At 41.8% G+C, this 15,304-nt stretch overlaps 1 protein-coding gene across 1 annotated transcript in view; it reads right to left on the reverse strand.

Annotated features, from left to right (window-relative positions):
* Nucleotides 1–5,740: 5,740 nt before the first annotated feature.
* CCDC88C (coiled-coil domain containing 88C) overlaps nt 5,741–15,304 on the reverse strand; it is a 96,689-nt gene continuing 87,125 nt past the window's right edge. Inside the window, 7 exon segments of the mRNA XM_036384050.2 lie at nt 5,741–7,261; nt 7,264–8,038; nt 9,230–9,445; nt 10,394–10,695; nt 11,481–11,549; nt 12,325–12,393; nt 12,755–12,937. Of these exon segments, the coding sequence (XP_036239943.2) occupies nt 7,047–7,261; nt 7,264–8,038; nt 9,230–9,445; nt 10,394–10,695; nt 11,481–11,549; nt 12,325–12,393; nt 12,755–12,937 (1,829 nt within the window). The 3' untranslated portion in view covers nt 5,741–7,046.

Here is a 15,304-nt window from a genome sequence, read left to right on the forward strand (position 1 = left end):
ATCAATCAAGGGCAGTGAAATTATTGGTAGCCATTACAGCTACTCCAGCATCCAGGTAAAATACCTCTGCACTTCTTATCTACAGAACAGACTGAATGAATACTTCCCCAGTTATGGTGCCCCTAGGGACAAAGGCTTTGGTTACAAGAACCCATGGATGATTTTGGATGTGTTGGTACACCATAAATGTATGCATGAACTTCCATTCAACTGTGGAAAAGAAGGCTGGTCACAGGTAAGTGGAGTTCACCAAGAGGGACAGCCATGTGGATTTGATCTCCTGTGCTCTCTTCCCCCTATTAACATGGATTTGGGAATTTTAGCTTGAGAAGAACTGTAGTCATTAGGTAGTCCATACACCAGTGCCCCAGTGCAGTGAGGAAGATGAGGCCTAAATGCCCTTCAACCAGTACTTCAAAGACAAAATAGTCCCCAGTCTTCTATCAAAGTATGAATGTTCATAGTTCCTCAGCTAATGGTGTTTGCCATAAAACACTGCTACCAACATCGTGCGATAAACAATAGACAAGGGGTCACTGAGTTCACTTTTTGCTTTCCTTCTCACATTCAGTTTTAGATTCCCTTCTAAGCATATTGTCCTTTTCCAGATAAACCCTGTGAAACAGATATAACCTGAGAGTTGAACATGTGAAGGGAACATTTCTTCTGATTTTACTTATAAAAACTCATGTGGATGAAATTTGATACAATAAAGTCTTGTTGGTATCTGTTTTCATTGATTTGCTCCATTACAAAGGAGAGAACAAGCACGTGTTCATATAGGGCAGGGTGGGAATTCAGGAGCTGCCAAATGGGACTCTGTTACCATTGATATGGCTGGTTAAACAAGGAAAAGGATCTGTGCTCACGGGAGCTAAATGTAGGTAATAGAACTGGGCTTCAGGATTTCCAAGTTTTTTTCAATTAAAGAAGCCAAAATAAGCAAGGAAGGAAATTCTAAAACAATGAAAATGATGTGGAAACTTGTACTGTTAAAAATACTGAAGACTAAATAGAAACAATGTTGCCTCAATATGCAAACAGTGACATGGATCTTCTTAAATGTATAATTCTATGAGCGTTTTTAAGTGTTAGCTAGTTCCCACAGAGAATAAAGATAATACTCTGTGGTGAAGAACAGAAAGATGTCTCGTGCTGGCAAGGAGAAGTCACAAAGGAAGGAAATTTGCTGGAAGTGAAATGGGCTTGGCCAGACTGTAGTTGGATGCACTATCTGAGCTGTAGGACAGGATCTAGCAAGAAGGCTCCTTCTTCATGCAAAGAATTGCACTTCATGCAATTCCCTGCTCCTTGCAGGACTATCTAACACTCAGTCACATGACTAAGAGCATCATCCAGATGCTCCTTGAACTCTGACAGGCTTTTACACTCCAATGAGCAAGCAGTACTTGTTCAGAGGATTGCAGGTGTAAAAAACAGGTCCCAAGATTTTTCCTTCACATAAATTTCCCTGATTTGCATGATTTCTTCTACTTTCACCTATAAATGGCCATAAGGGTCCTACAGGGGCATTCAAACTGGTTGGAAGTTTTCCATCCTGTAGAAGGCTGAGATACTGTAGCTGAACACCCCCAGCAGCTCCACAACACACTTATCTGTGGATTAGGTATTTTGTGGGCTCACAGTGCACACAAATGCAAGTCCAAGTTTTGCATATCTAGAGAAAAAAATTGTCTTGCAAAGGTGCAAGGAAGAAATGATTCGTGGGTTTCACAAGAATGGGATAATTTTGGTTAGAGATAAGGGAACATAGGCTTCCAGATCATAAGACCTCCAAAATACCCTGCCAAATGGTAAAACAATCACAGTAGTAGCCCTGTGAAACACTGACCTCAGTTCTTCAGACATACTTTTCCACTTCTTGCAGAAAACTCCCTGTTCCCTCCAATCCAAGTCTCTAGAGATCCCTCAGCAGTCCACTGGCAAGTTGTGCTTCTCCATCTGGAATATCCTTCTCAAACTCTCATGCTCTTCCTTAGCAGTGTGTTCCCAAACAAAAACTGTGCTTTTCTTGCCATTAGTGCATCTTGCACTTCCAGACCACTCAACAACTGCAAAAAGTGAGGTGATGTCTGACTTGTAAATTTCAGGGTTTTTCACATGGAGAGCTTGCTTTCTGTTCCAAGTGTGGAATTCAAAGGCAGCCAGCACATGATGTTGGAGAGGAAGCAGGAGGATTTTATACTTTTATCTGATGATGTTTTCTTAAAGCAGAGGCTGTTAAGCTCTCTTATATGATAAATCAAAATCATTATAACACTTGATATTCTATTAATCTATTTCATTTCATTAGAGCCTGGTACAATGATTCTCACCAACAGCCTCATTTTCCCTTTCCTAAGCACTCTCTCCTTTAGCAGAGTTTCAGATCAACCATAGGGTGTCACTCACTGCAGAGGGAGCTGGGCTGCTTTTGGTTTCCCTCATGCAATCCAGCTTTTCACAGGCTGGTGTCAATGCTCAGATATGCTGCCCTATTTCGTTCTGGTATGCAACACACACATCACACACTTTGGCATGGTCTCACCATCAGAGCCACATAATCTTCAGTTATGATAATCTTAGGACAAAAATGTTCAAGTATTTTAACAAGAACTGATTAGAACATCTGAGAATGATGAGCTGACAGCTTCCATGGAATTCTGTGTTATGTTTTGGACATGTTTTACATTCCTAGTTTCTGTAGAATGGCCACATTTTCATCATCCTTTTCCCAGGAGAAAACCAGTTTTGCTTCCCTACCATGACACCCTAACCCCCCACAAGAGTCAATAAATAAAGTGTCTCTTCCATGTTTCAGCTGAGAGAAGCACAAGTACTCTTCCACTGGGGCCCCTTACTCATCCATGTTCCCTTTAATGGGATTCTTCACAATCCTTCAAATCTGAACTAACCTCAGCTTTCTGCTACACTTCACCAACTCACATTTCTGTCTTTAGGGCACAGGTTAGCCTTTTAAGGACTCTCATATTTGAGAAGCTACTGAACAGCAGCCCTTTATTTTCTACTGTTCTCTTCATACTTTTGAAAAATTCCTTGTAACTGGAAAAACACCATTTACTTTTGCAAGACTTGCCATAACTTCTCCCAGTAACTTTAAACTCCTATCAGTACTCTATTAAATCATAATTTTTTTCACCCTTTTCCACCTGATGCCATTCTCTCCTAGTTCATATGGCAGCCTCTAGCATCAACCTTCAAGAAAGACCTTCACAGCCCAGCCTAATTCTCCAGTCTAGCAGCTCTTCAAAACAATAACTTCATTTGTTATTTCCAGTAACTGAATTATCTCACTCTGCACTGTTACATCAGGTTAATTCTGCCTGGTACTGGCGATTTGTAAAAATATCCACAAATTTCCCACCTTGTCTTGAACATTTCCAGTGCTGTTGCGATCTGATATTCCATGAACATGATGGGCAGGGAGGCAAATTTTAGGACAAATTTTTTATGTGAAATCCACAACTGATTCCACACTCCACTTTCCCCTTCATATAAAAATGCAAAGCCATAATCAAATGCTCTCTAGACAGCTGGGTTCATGTCCAACCAGAAAAAGAAATGAAATTGTGTTGTTCTTTGTACATCCATTTAATATCCAGGCTGTAATCCTTTCACATGAACTAACAATTTATGTGTAAATGTCTTCCATGGTCTGTCTTAAAAGTCATTTACCTGTGGCTGAGCTAGTATGTCCCCGAATGTCTGGACAATCAGAAATAATTTCTGACCACATGCTGATGCACGGTTTTCCTAAGCTAAGCACTAGTTATTTTTACAATATCCTTAACACTTATAGAAAGAAAAAAAGTAAATTCTATTTTTTCAAATTCTTCTTCTGGTGGTTTTAACTTCTGAACTCAATTAACTGAAATCAGAAAAGCTCTGCTCACTTCACAATCAGGTCCCAAGTCCAAGAACAGTGGAAGAATATCTAATGGGAAAAAGCTTTCGTGACACGCTACCACTGCAAATGACCTCAGATTTCTGGCAAAGGATGTTCTGTCACTGCAGAGCACGCAGCCCGGGCACCTATTCCCACAGCAGCCATTTATTTCAGTTCAAACACACACCATCATTTGTTTCCTCGAGTCAAACAGCTTCACTGACCTCAGAGTCTGGGCCCACTGCAGGGAGCGGGCGCTGCCAAAGTCACAGCCCTTCGGCTTTCTTGGGAAACTGCTGCCAGCTCAGCTCCCTCCTCGGGATGGATCGCCCTCAAAAACCCCTCCTTTAATGAAAACTCCATCTCGAGAATTAACCACTGAACGGCTTGAAGCGTTGAATCCAGAACCATTCGCGGCAGCACTTAGCACACAATTAGCAACCTTCGGAGAGCACACCCTTCCCTCCTGTCAGGAAACATCAGCAAAGCCAGCGTGCCGCAGCCTGTGGCGCCTGGAGATCCTTTCCCGCTGTCCAAGAGGCGGCGGCGGCAGCTGTGGCCGCCTCAGGCAGCCGGGCCGGGGCCGCACAAGCTGCAGACTGAAACTGCTGCCATTTCATCCGCACTTCTTGGGAGGCATCGAGCCAGGGTCGCGCAGCTCCGCGCCATCCTTTACCCCCCCAGAACACCTCTCCCCACAGTTCCGCCACCTCACGCAAGCTGGTGCCTCACGGCACCTCCACCCGCACAGCTCCGGAGGGTTTGCCGATCTGTGTCTCTGTAAACACAATCGCTTTCTCCCCCTCAGGCACCAAAGCGCGTTTTATGCCACTCCGGGCGCCTGAGGAGGCCGAAGCGCAGCAGCCCCGGGGCTGAGGGCAGGCCCGGGAACAGCTGAGCATCGATGAATCGAGCAGATGGCAAAATCACCGCACCTGCCACGGCAGGGCAGGCACCGCTACCAAAACCAACCTTAACATCCCCAGAGAGGCCCGAGGGCCACAGACAGCACTGTGTGCTTCAACAGCTGTTCCACGGGACAACCTCTGTATTTGGAATTATCCCACATCTGAATGGTACTGCAAAGGTATTCAGTACTTTTTAATTCAAGCTCAGTAGAACTGAGAAATAATTGTAAATAACTCAGAAACTGTCAACTAAGGTGTGCCACTGGGCAGGTATTTATAGCAAAAGCAGATCTACAGTAACTAACAAGTCACCGATCACTTCCTCAGCAGCCCAGCCTGCAGGTGTCCTCCAAAAAGGAGCTGAAACAAGGGAGAAAGACCAGTCTCAAACCTTTAGTGGTCTGGCCAAGAATCCATTTTGAGGTAAAATTTATAGAAGAATTTCAGTTTACTAAGAACATTCACTATGTTCTAAAATTGCCATATAGCACCCATTAGTTTTAAATTCGTTGCAAAACTATAGTTTGCAATTAAAATAGTAGAGAAGGCAGAAAGGGGTTTTTGCCATTCTCTCCATGTTGAAAGATGAATAATTTCTCATTTTCATATGGCATCCTGAGAGTTAAGTACCAAACAGACTATATAAGATGAAAGCTTGGTCAAAATTGACAGCATGTTTGCCCTTGTCCAAAGTGGTTGGAGAAGCATAAAAATCAAACAGTCCAATTCTAGAGTGAATTGTAACTCACTTATTATTGTATGTTCAACCCTCCTGTAGTCTTCAGTAAGAAGGTGACAATCGAACAAAAAGACTCCTGGTACACCTTCTATGTTATATAAACAAACCCAACTTCACCACATAGACATGAAAATCAATACTAAGGCTTGTGAAGAGCTGTTGCAGACAGACCTCCAGCACAGTCAATCACATTTTTGGGGGTTTTTATTTTTCCAAGGACAAAAAGTAGAACATCAATCTGTGTTATTTTAGTCTTTATTATAAACAATTCTGTAGTTTTCAGAATGGGATTGCTACATATTAGATAACAAAAACATCAAATGAATCAGTTTTATCTTTTACTAAATTAAATCAGAACCAGCAAAAGAAGTATTTTTTAAGGATTTAGTCTATTGCAAGAACAGCTTTACAAACATGGAATTAAAGATACACATTTGATCATATATACATAAGCAGCTGATGACACTCTGGACAGAAACATACAAAGAACTTCTTTGCACATAAATAGATTTTTTAAAGAATATTTCTTTCACATGTGTACAAAATTATTTTGCTTCTATACTGAGAAAAGTTCTTGGAGACAAACAAGGACTTCTAAGAGACAAAAGCCCACACAGGATGTGGGCTGTCATGCACAAAAGAATGTAATAATACAATTTACACAGCATTCTTATACAGTACTTGAGCTTCTTATATACATACTTACAAGACACTTTTGTACACGAGATGCCACCTTTGCAATTGGAATGGCACCTCCCCTGAAAGGCTGCATTAGTTCCAGTGTTTGTATAAAAGATAAAACAAGTTTCAAAAGGCAGCACCACTCTGCAGAGTAAAGGATCCACTGAGCTGCAGCTATAGTGAAGGCAGTGGGTTAATTCTGCTGGCTTCTGTGTTTCCACAGCCCAAGTGGGAAAGGTTGAGATACGACCCTTGAAGTATATACAATACCTTCTACAAAATGTGTCTGTGGCTAGAAAAACAGATTTTACCAGATCCATGGCTAAAGCCACACACTTTTGCTCTTCATCTGTTCTATGCTACTTAAGTAGCTTATGTCTTTGGGGGAGAAGTCTGGCTTTCATATGATCTTTTCAGTATGGTTATTTATCAATGGTGGGGCTGAATTTAGCACACACAGGACCTGTGAAACTTTTCTTTAATGCATGCAGAAGGGGTGCACAGTGCAGCAATGACATGAGACCCTGCTAAGTTTCTGCCGGACTGGGGAATGCTTAGAACCTGTGAGAATCAGGTGCCAAGTTTGCTGTGAGATTAGGTCAGGCTTCCACTTTGTTTTAGGCACAACAGTGTCAGAAGGATGGCGGTTTTGCTCCTGACTCTCTTCATCACACTTTGTCCAACCAGGAAACAGTACCCAGAGAAAACTCAGAGCAACCTACAGGTGATGCCTTTTAAGACCTGACTGTCTAGATAAATGGTACCTGGACATCAGCCATACCAAACACACATGTTACAGCTACACTGTGGCTTACACACAGCCATACTCATACCAAACTGTCTGCTGATCCCCCTGGGGGTCAGGAGACCCAGGAGTGCTGTTGGAGCTGTTTCCTCTCACATGCTCCTCCACAGCCCCAGAGCTGCTTTCCAACAGCTTACCCCGGCACTTGGTAAGTAGGGCATCACCCTGGCCTTGCCCTGGGGAAGTATTTGCCTCAGTGCTGCTGCAAACAGCTCTGGCAGAGCCACTGTGGCCACCTCCTCAGTACAAGGTGCTGACTTGGGTTTGACTTTGGAGGGAGTATGGGATGCAGAGGAGTAGTGTTGCCCGGCGTTCACACGCTCTTGCTGCTGGACATTCAGACTGCTGCTGGATGCAGTGGGTGAGGCAGAGAACTGATGGAAGGAGAGCGGCCTCTCATCTTTTGGTGGGAGCAGGGAAAGGCGCCTCGCTTCGAGCTGCCGACAGCGGGAATCGACAGCTTGCACGGAACCCGCCACCTTTGCGGACTGCGGCCTCTCCCTTAAGGGTGCCTGGGAGCTCGTTGGCACAGAGGCCCTGGTGCTCTGGCAGACAGTGTCCTTGCCCCCGTGCATCTCTGCTCCTGACTTCTGAGGGCTCTCCTGCCTGTAGGCCTCTGGGCCAGCAGCCCTGAGGAGGTCTGCAGAGGCCAAGCTGAATGCCCTGTTCAGTGACGTGCTCCTCCTGCTCGCGGTTCCAGGCTGCTGAGGCTGTGCCATTTGCCGCACCCCGCTGGCACACTGCTGATGTGCCGTGTGGGGGTTTGCCAGAGCATCAGGTTCAACTTGTCTGAGGTTTGGCTTCATGTAATTGTCAGGCTTAGCCGTTCTTCCTTCTTCACCAGCCACAGCCATCTTCACAGTTGGAGCAACAAGACTAGTGGGCATCTTAGCAGCCTCCTTTCTGGATGGCTGAACCAGCAAGTTTCCAGCAGCTGAAGGCTCATTTGCTTTCCTAAAATAATCACCAAGCAAGTCATCTCTGTTTGTGGAGGTGTCCTGGTGTGAGAAAATATGCATGTCACATTAAAGACAACACATTTTGTTTAAAGAATCATGCAGAACACTGTATTCACAAAATCTTCCTTCCCACTTAATTTAAACCAAACACAATAATAGATTTTTACATAGTGGAAACAGAAGAATGTTTAAAATGGGTATAAATCTAACTCAAGGAATAATGCGCTTATTGTAATTAGATTGTGACAACTTGCTTGCCAGGTTAATTGTCATAATTTTAAAATAATTTTGGTTGCAACCTGGACAGCAGCTCTTTTGCTTCCTTTCACATCAGCCACTGTAACTTTAACATCAATATCATATTGATGACATCAGACATTGGTATCAGCAGATATCAATTATATCTGTCATATTCCAGAATACAGTTCATCTGGATAACTCTACTGTAACTTCAGGAATGTAACAGAAGTCAATACCTTGGGGAGATGTGCTAGCATTACAAAAAAATTTCATTCCTTCTTCATTGATTCCCTTCCCCTCTCCCATTCAATATACAATGTATGTTAAGAGCTGCATGTACCATACAATGGAATAAACAAAAATCATTATAAAAATTGTTTGCCTACAATGAACTTACAAATTTCAAGTCAGACAATTAACCTGGCAGTAAAAGAGTATTTCATGGGGATGGTCCATGCAATCAAAAAATGGTGATGTTTGAACAGCTGCCATTGTACTACTAGTAAAAGACATGCTCAGAACAGTTAAGGGACATGCTGTCATTACAAACAACAATGATAAACAAGCTAATGAAATTTACTTCTTTACTCTTCTCTAGGGAGCATGTTTAAAGCTTAATACACTTATTTCACTAGTGTTCCAAATATTTCTTCCAGTCAAAAAACTCATTTTCCATAAGCAAACACCATCAATGGCAATAGTGCAGTGTGAAAATTTCTAAGCTCAACTAAGTGTTAAAGTGTTAAAGTTATTTTTAACTTTATTTAAACAGCTGTTATGGACATTAGCATTGCAGAATGACGAGTCCTCCGAAAGCAGGCATGTGTAAGAACAAACGCTGCAAATACTTCATGAGCAATTAATGCAAGTGAACTGGCAGCCTTTAAAGTAACAACTAGGAGTTACAGTATGCTTCTGTAGGTATTAATATGCTAGCAAAAGCTGTGGTAAGTCAGGAGCTGTTGCCTTCATAATAAGAACAATGGATACCCTGTGGATATAGAATGAAGCAGATCTCCTATTTCCCCTGCCTGTTCTGTGCCTCATGCTGCTGGGATATGAAACACTGAGGACCGATTCGAGAGACTGCGAATGTTCCTGATGAATGGAAGGACATAGGGAGTAGCAAGAGGGATACAGTGCATCAGCTTCTAACAGAAATTGGTGTAATGAAATCATTTCACTCTCATTTAAACTGCGCCGATGCTGGAAAGGAACAGGATGACAGAAAGAATGAAAATGGACATGGTCAGGTAGTTACAGACACACAAAAGTAATAATTTTAAACATCTCTAAAAGCTAAGAATTGTACTTAGGGTAATGAGGGTGTAGGAGGTATATTTCAACATTACTGTGAAAATTCAAGGACCAGAATTTACTGATGCCACAAAATGGCACAGCTCTGCTGATTTCAATTCTTTTACCAAGGCATTCATAAACCAGAAATCTCCATTCACTTACACTATCAATGAACTGTTTTTAAGATACTAACCTGTTCAATAGTGCACTGCTTCACTATTGTACAGCATGTCTGAGCAGTGAAAGACAAATGCCATCTTGAAAACAAACATTTAGTTCTTGAAAAAAGCACTTCAATGAGTGACAAATTCTTGCAGTCATTGAACCAACAGGGCAGTGTCAGTCAACGCACAAACATGGTGAAAGTATCAAAAACTTCCTTCTGCTAGAAGAGCCCTTCTCAAACACACTGATATTTTCAGATTATGAGATGGTTTTAACAACTGCGTATTTCGCACTTTAACTGAAAATTATTCTAGGTTTCATTCCTAATTTTAGATTTAGCAGCTGAAAATTACACAGAAAACGTACCAATTTATAAATAAAGATACCTGGAGCTGAGAACTGATGATACGAAACCTTGACCACAATTATTTGCTAGCAAAAGTACTTGCAGTGAATTATCTGATTTGCCATAGCTGATAAACAAAAATAAATTAGCAGAGTGCTATATGAAAGCTAATTTTATCTTAGTTATTGAAACTGTCTCATTTGTTTTGCAAGATTTGATAGTACTTATGTATATGAACAAGGATCATCTTATCTCTCTCTGTTTCCCTATGCCCTCATCCTCCTAAATCAGCTTTGAACAGTTTTTTGACATCTGAAATGGGCTATCTACCTCTATTTACTTACACTTGGTAGAGACAGCCTGTTGCTCTCTTCCAAGAACTCTTCCAAAGTTACCATCTCACTGCCAGGCGAGGCAGATCGCTGCCTGCCTGTGTGAGACTGGGATGGATTGCTCCTCTGTGGTGTATCACAGGACATCAAACCATTCCTGTGGGAGGAGGACTCATGCCTGCTGCCAGAGCTTAAGAAAGCAGCAGCAGAGTGAAGGGAATACGTATCTCGGAGCAAGACTGGTGCCTCTCTGCTTGGCACCATATCTTCACTGCTGAGGCTCTCAGTTCTACCATGGATATGGTCTAAGGAACCTGAGGAGAAGCATAAATACCATTAATGACACTGCTCTGACATAATTTCAGTAGATTTCACACTCAGGTGGGAACTTATCATCCAGGGCTGTCTCCACACAGACTGGGTAGCATTTTTTACCTTCATTTTTTCTCCTACAGAAGCTCAAAGCAATCAGAGCTTTGAAAAATCCAGGACTACTAAATATCTTACAGCACCTTAAACAAGCACAATTACTTCACCAGAAAATAAAAATAGCACTGGGAATAGAATAAAAGCCTTATATTAGTAAGATAATGTTGGGGTGCCTCTTTACAAGCTGTGTGTCATTGAACCATCTCTCAGTCTTGGCTGTGTGATCTGAGAGTTAGAACCTGACAGTGGAAAAGCAGAAAGCAGATTTTTCTCCAGTATCAGGTCTCTTGGCATCCTTGAAGGATGCACAGTTTGCAAAAGCAAATCTCGAGAGCACCCTGATTCCATGCACAAGCTGTGTGCAGAGTAAGAACCACAGAGATCTCTTGTTAGAGTCTAAGAGTGGCCTGATATTTCCCACAATAAGATGCCAGTCAGACTGAAGCAAAACTCGACCGTCTGCCTTAAAAGCCACCCCTTGCCAGAATCAATCTTAGAAAAGCACTTCTTGCCAGCAGTTTTGATTCCCAAGACAGCCATGTCCAGACTGCATAATCATTACCATTTCAAAACAAGTCTTCAAAATTAATTGGAAGGAAAATGGCATTTTACACACAGTTTCATGGAATTTCACTTCCTGTTTGTCACAACTCAGCTGTAAAAGCTTTACCTTTCAAATTGAGAGGTGAACTACTGCTGGAAGCGTTCCTACTGCTCTCTAAACTGTTTGGCCTGGACACTGAAAAACACAAATCAAGCATTGAACAAACAGATCTTAAGTTCCTTTGATTCTCTAAAAGACTTGGCTACAGTCTCCCTTCTGAAAATAGGACCTGTGCAACTAAGTCACTTTGAAAACATTAACAACATAATAAACACAGGATGCCAAGATCAGGACAGAGTAGAAAACATCTTCATTTTTCAAGTTGTTTAGGATCCATCTTGTTCATCTCATTTTTTGCACAAAGAAACACATTCTGGGTTTTTACAGTAACTATAAATAATGCAGATATTGAAGAAGTTCAACATTAAGTTGCTGTCTCTTTTTCAGTTTTCTTTGGAAGGAGCTGGTGGCCAGCTTGCAAATTCAGTTTTCTGCAAATTCAGTTTTCTCTAAGCAGGCAGTGCTGTTGCTTCAACAGCATTCCCACTGTGCATCCACAAGCCCCACACCGAATTTCTCTTACTGCTGATTCACTCCCTTAAGGAATTAAACATTCTCCAGAAAAATCAACAACTAACCTGTAGGACATGCATTAAAAGGTCTGTTGGTGGTGGAAGGCAACTTGCCTCAATGCCAGCATTGCTTTGAAAATTCATTTTGGCAAAATATCCATAAAAAGCTTCAACAGAAAACCAGAAGCAGTTAGAATCCCATTCCCAAAATGGTGCTGAATTACTACACCTCCTTCTGTAATATAAATGCAACTAAACCACTCCAGGACAGCTCATGTGGATGCAATGAAACAAGTCTTAATGCAGATGTTTGGAGCACTCACACGTTACAAGCTTACCGTGCCGTCTGGTGCTTGCAAACTCCACCTCTGGGGACTGCTCACACAGGTTATCTTCTGAATTATAGCCTGGAAAAGAACATAAAACTTAAAAGGCCAATTGAACATAGAAAGGTTAATCCTTCAGGTCTGTCCCAACACATTCTAGCTGTGTAGAAGACTGAGGTGATCAAGAGGGTTTTATAGGCCCATCTTCTAAGCACTGCGCAGGGAACCACTGAAGAACTGACTCTTAAATATGCTCTGCCAAGTTGATGACACTACAAGAGTGAGTAAACCCCACACCTCATCAATTAAACCATTCAGCAGATAAAGCAGGAGTGAAAATATCAGTGCTCTGCTCTTGTACTTGAATGCCACTAGTAGCCTGGCAGGAACAGTGAAGGAGCCTGCCTGGCACTACCAGCTGCTGTACCAAATGCACACACACCTTTTGGCCTGCTCTGGAGCCGGGAGATGGGGGTGGAAGTGTGCACATGAATGGCTGAGGTTGAGTAAGTCCTGGGACCCATTTCCACACAGCTGGCTTTTGCTGCAGAGTCTGCTGATATTTCAGCATTATCATTGCTGCCTCCATGATGGGAATTCCTTTTTTGCTTTAGGTCCATTAGCACTGGTGGGGAGAGAAGTAAATGAATAAGACTCAATGAAAAATAGCATTAGGGGATTTGTATTTATCTGCCCATACAAACATGACAAACAGGCACAAAAAAACTGCACAACAAAGGCGCTAATTTGGCAAGCTTTTCCATAAACAGTGCAATAGTGGATAGGAAATTTCTGCCACCAGCTTGTCAATCATGTGTACTCTCTATAAAGTGTGGGAGTGACAAGGGCTGCTTAGTACCAGTGGGAGGGTTGATATTATACATGCAACAATTACTGTGAAAGGAGGAAGAAAAGGAGTAAAGACATGAATTCAGAAAAGATAAGTGAGGTGTGAAATTCCCATAACATTATTTCTCGTAGGTGCATTTCATAAGAACTTACTTCAGTAATAAAATAGAATAGGGAAAGAATGACAGTAGTCATGCTCTTACTCAAAGAAAAATAATGCTGATTTGAAAATTATCTATCATGATCCGTGCACTAAGCTAACTGCTTTCAGGTTTATATCTTTGCTGTGGATAAGAGCTCAGTCTTTACAAGGTTGAAACTGCTCTTACAATGTCCTGGTGCAATGATTTTTAAGTGAAGTTCCTGGGATCTTAGCAGGAGAACAACAAAAACTCTGCTAGAATATCATTTAGATTAAGAATCTGAAAAATTATTTTCTACTGATAAAGCAGGTTAATTAATTTCTTGTAATGTCAATGTAATGCTTCAAGGCACACATAGAACAAAATTTAAAATTATTTTCTGCAGAAAACACACCTAATGAGATCCAAGATTCTAGATTTTATATATTTCTATGGAATACTTGATTAAGTAAGAGAAACTAAATGTTGAAAATGCAGCAGAGTGCAGCAGTCAAAACAAGCAACTTGCAGAGACAATGGACAGACAGTTCAAAGCACAGAGCAACTGGTATTAGAGAAATGGACCAATGTGCTGTCATCTTAGGGGGCCCCTGGAAGCTGACTTCATTCAGGAACAGTATTTTCTCCCTAGGTCTGCATGGGCTCCACAGACTGGGCCAGCACTTGCTCTCAGAATTGAAACATATGCCAGGCCTGCAGGGGCAACTACTGGCTAAAGGTTCACATGCAGATCTGTATTTCTAATTGACTTCCTAGATACACTTACCACCTTTCATGGATGCCAAAAAAATTAATTGCCCTGGAGACTAAGATTCTCCACAAATCCCCAGATGGGCAACAAAAACCAGGCTTCTCCGCCAGAGTCCCTGATTGTGCCACTGGGGACAGTTCTCAGAGTGAGACGGGAAACAAGATCTTCTGGCCTCTCTGCTGAGCCCCCAGTAGCACACTGCCCGTGCTGCATCCAGTTCTCTAACAGGTGGGGACTGGACCTGCACATTCATTTCAGAAGCCACTAGGTCATGAATATTAGGCAACAAGAATTCTGGGCAATGGATTAATGAAGGTTATTCCCAGCCTTAAGAGAACAAATCTACATTCTTCTTCCAAAAAATCTGTTGAAACTGAAGCAGAAGAAACTGAAACGTCAGCTCAATTCAAGATGAATTTTCTTAATTAGAAGTACAAAACCTTGCTAAATATCAGGTCTGAATGTGAGCATCAAGACACTTGGCTGAGAATAATTTTTCCAGTAGCTTCCATTCAAAGCTGGACTACTCAAAAGCAGAAAAAGGTGTTACAAAACCTTCCTTTTTAAAATCATTTAGTAGCACAGACTATTGGAAAAATCTCTGGAGCTTGAGACTGTATTTCATTTTAGTAGGACTACCACACTATAGAAAGCATAGCAACAGCAAACCAGTTCAACACTTTAACTGGACACAATGCAAGTACATGACTGCAAGAAAATACTGAAGCGAATAGCAACTTCACTTACTGACAACATGCACCACAGCCAATATACATACGCAAACTGTATGCCATGGGGTCCCCTAACGTGTGCTGCATTGAAGAAATGATCCACAGTGTGCAATAGTGATTCATCTTCTACAGGAAAAATTAAGTCCACGTTCACTAATCTTTGCTTGTATTTAGAGTATTGTATAGACATGCTGAGTGTCTCTATCAATGTGCGTGTTCTTTTATGGCATGTGGGATTTTTTTTTAATTTTTTTTTTTTTTTAATATTTGTCAGAAATAAATGAAGATAAATGTTACAGAGAAGGTGTTAGAAAACTCCCAGTTCCGGGAAAGAAAGAATTTCATTAGGAGAGGATGGGATGTCGGAAGAAGACCAGAACCGGAGCCGATTAGAGAAAGACTGATGATTCGATGGAGACTTAGGAGACTTTTCTTTATCCTTGCTTTTGCTTCTCAAAAAGGCAATCTTTTTGCGCTGTGCAGCTAAATTGTTATCACCCAGGTATCCCGAAAAGAAG

The sequence above is a fragment of the Molothrus ater genome, chromosome 6, assembly GCF_012460135.2.
Source record: "Molothrus ater isolate BHLD 08-10-18 breed brown headed cowbird chromosome 6, BPBGC_Mater_1.1, whole genome shotgun sequence".
NCBI classification, from domain to species: Eukaryota; Metazoa; Chordata; class Aves; order Passeriformes; family Icteridae; genus Molothrus; species Molothrus ater.